This window comes from Penaeus vannamei, chromosome 8 (genome assembly GCF_042767895.1).
Source record: "Penaeus vannamei isolate JL-2024 chromosome 8, ASM4276789v1, whole genome shotgun sequence".
NCBI lineage: Eukaryota > Metazoa > Arthropoda > Malacostraca > Decapoda > Penaeidae > Penaeus > Penaeus vannamei.
Window position 1 is genome coordinate 26,429,254 of NC_091556.1, and position 2,500 is coordinate 26,431,753.

General features: G+C 43.7%; 1 protein-coding gene across 1 annotated transcript in view; it reads left to right on the top strand.

The window, feature by feature from the left end:
* LOC113821995 (solute carrier family 49 member 4) overlaps nucleotides 1–2,500 on the top strand; it is a 22,233-nt gene that overhangs the window by 17,070 nt on the left and 2,663 nt on the right. Inside the window, exons 8-10 of the mRNA XM_070124468.1 lie at nucleotides 1–3; nucleotides 777–959; nucleotides 1,892–2,500. The exon at nucleotides 1–3 is cut by the window's left edge and continues 184 nt beyond it; the exon at nucleotides 1,892–2,500 is cut by the window's right edge and continues 2,663 nt beyond it. Coding sequence (XP_069980569.1) covers nucleotides 1–3; nucleotides 777–959; nucleotides 1,892–2,019 — 314 coding nt within the window. The 3' untranslated portion in view covers nucleotides 2,020–2,500. The remainder of the gene's footprint in view (nucleotides 4–776; nucleotides 960–1,891) is intronic.

A 2,500-nucleotide genomic window follows, 5' to 3' on the forward strand; every position in this document is an offset into this window, starting at 1 on the left:
AGTGTAAGGCGCAGCTTCCTCCTATCAGGCACAATCCTCTTATGGGGTTGGCTCGTTCCCGGTCCAGGAAAAACAACCCTTATCATTACTATATTTATCATGACCATAATCATGATTATTATCATCATTGCTATTATTATTATTACTATTATGGTGGTGGTGAAAATCATCATCATCCCACAATTATCATCAATCATCATCATTTTCAGTATCATAGTCATCCTAAAACACAATTAATTTAGCCTCAACGTATTTCATGGAAAAAACCCAATTCGCTGCACCAAGACGACGCACCGGCCCAAAGTCTATATAAGTACTTCTATAGACCTTGCAGCGGCCGACCTGCAAAGGACGCCGTTCGCCCGTGGCCGGCCAGGCCGCGGTCGGGGCGGAGAGACTGTCGTGCAGAATCTTGCATCCCTGGTCGGGTTTTCACCGAGATCACGAAGAATAATTTGTAGCAAATAATTTGTTTCTGGCAGTGATGAACTGGCACAACAAGCGGGAAATCCCCGCTTTCCATATTTTCTCCGGAAGGGGCAGAAGCCCTGATCATAATAGATAAGGCTAATAAAAAGGATAACAGTGTCCGTGACATTGATAATGATTGTACAGCGATTATAATGATGATGATAAGGATAATAAAGAATAATTATGATAGTAGTAATGATGATAAGGGTAAAGATAAGATGGTGATGGTAATAATAACAATGATAATAATGATCACAATAACAATAACACACTAATATTGATACTACCTCCCCACCTCCTCCCAGGGCAAGTATACACGTCTGTTATCGGCGGGATGGCTGTGAATCTGGGCGCGACGTCCTTGTTCGTGGAGCTGGCGGTGGAGCTGGCGTACCCGTGTCCCGAGGGCGTCGTCACCGGCTTCATGGAGGCAGTGCCCAACGTCACCGGAGCCATCTTTTTATTCTTGTTTTTCATACCCGATATTGGTAAGCAAATGTTTTATTATTCAATTTAATTTTCGTAAATACAGCTGGGTAAATGATAAGAAAATAGCCTTGCAAATACGTTCACTCAATAGGTATTGAAGTAGGACTTTACCTGGTAATAAAGTAGTGCAACAACTTTATGGTTAAATGAATAACGTGAAAATAATTTCTTAGCAACTTGTTGACGACTCCTATCGCCATGCCTAGAGTGAAATTAACTAAAACGTATATGGAAAATAAAAGCGCGCCATTTTTCAGCGTCGGAGTTGCCGATTCCTTTTCAATTTGGAATTACTGGCCTATGGTGTCACGAGGGGAATTAGAGGATGGTAGGCTGGGGAAAGCAGATAATAGAGAATTTGAATAGACCTTGACAAGCAGGAGCACGTTTGTGGTCAGCCTCAAACGCTAAAAATCGTTGGCTAAAACTTCGATCGCATCAGAGAACGACGATGCCGAGAGCGCATAGACACTCAGTTAGCAAAGAAAAATATGATATTTATTTCGTTATAAGATTTCTTATGTATTTCACTCCGAGTAACATGAATGGGAAGTATGCTTAGAAATTATCGCAATGTAATTTACATATATGAATATGTTTCTTAGCTAAATGCATAAAACCTACCAAATAAAAATTTCGAATATTTCAGGGTCGTCGCGATCATTTCCATCCGGAAGCATATGTGTGCGCGTATCAGCATCAAAGCATATGTTAATTAATCTATATAAACAGGTGTATCTGCATACATTCATGCATTCATGTCTGCATGTGTGTTTTCGTCTAATTTTTATTAGACGTTAGGTGTCGGTTCATACAAACATTTATGTAAATAAGTGCAGTTTTGTAAATCATGTGCCTATAGCGCTAAGGTACGACATGCAATTATGTAACAAACAAATGACTAAAAATAATTCTTTGGCCACTTCGCCAGGATACACTTGGGTGGTCTACTACCTGCTGGGGTCGTGCGTGGCGTGCGTCCTGCCGCTCCTGCTGGTGAAGGAAGAGTACGCCAGGTCCTCCATCGACCGCCGCCGCTGCCTGGGATCCTTCCCTTGAAGAGGCGCTGCTGCGTCTCGCGATTTTGGTCGATTGCTCTGAAAGTGTAAACAGGCTGGATTGAAAAGGCCATGCTTTACATTTGAGTTTTCTTTGCTTATGTGTGGTGTCATTTTTTCAGTTATCTTCATTATCAGCTATTATTTTCATTACTGATATCATTATTAAGCCTCTGCGATGACTTCTTGTACGTATCAAGGATAAGTCCGACATGCGAAGCTGAGCCTCGCCCGGGCTATGGGTGAACCCGGCCTGTACCGACTAATGTCGACTCGATCAACGTGTGTCAGCGAGTGCTGACGCGACAGAGCTTACTCCTTACCCACTGTGGTGCCCAGCCACAGCAGTAACCTCCGAGCGACAATTGCAACTTCTCGCGCCTGGGCGGGGCGCGAACCGCCGACCCCTCGGATGAGAGGACGTGCCGTCCTCTCATCCGTGGGCTCGGCGGCGGTCCACTGTATTATCCTGGAGGCTACGG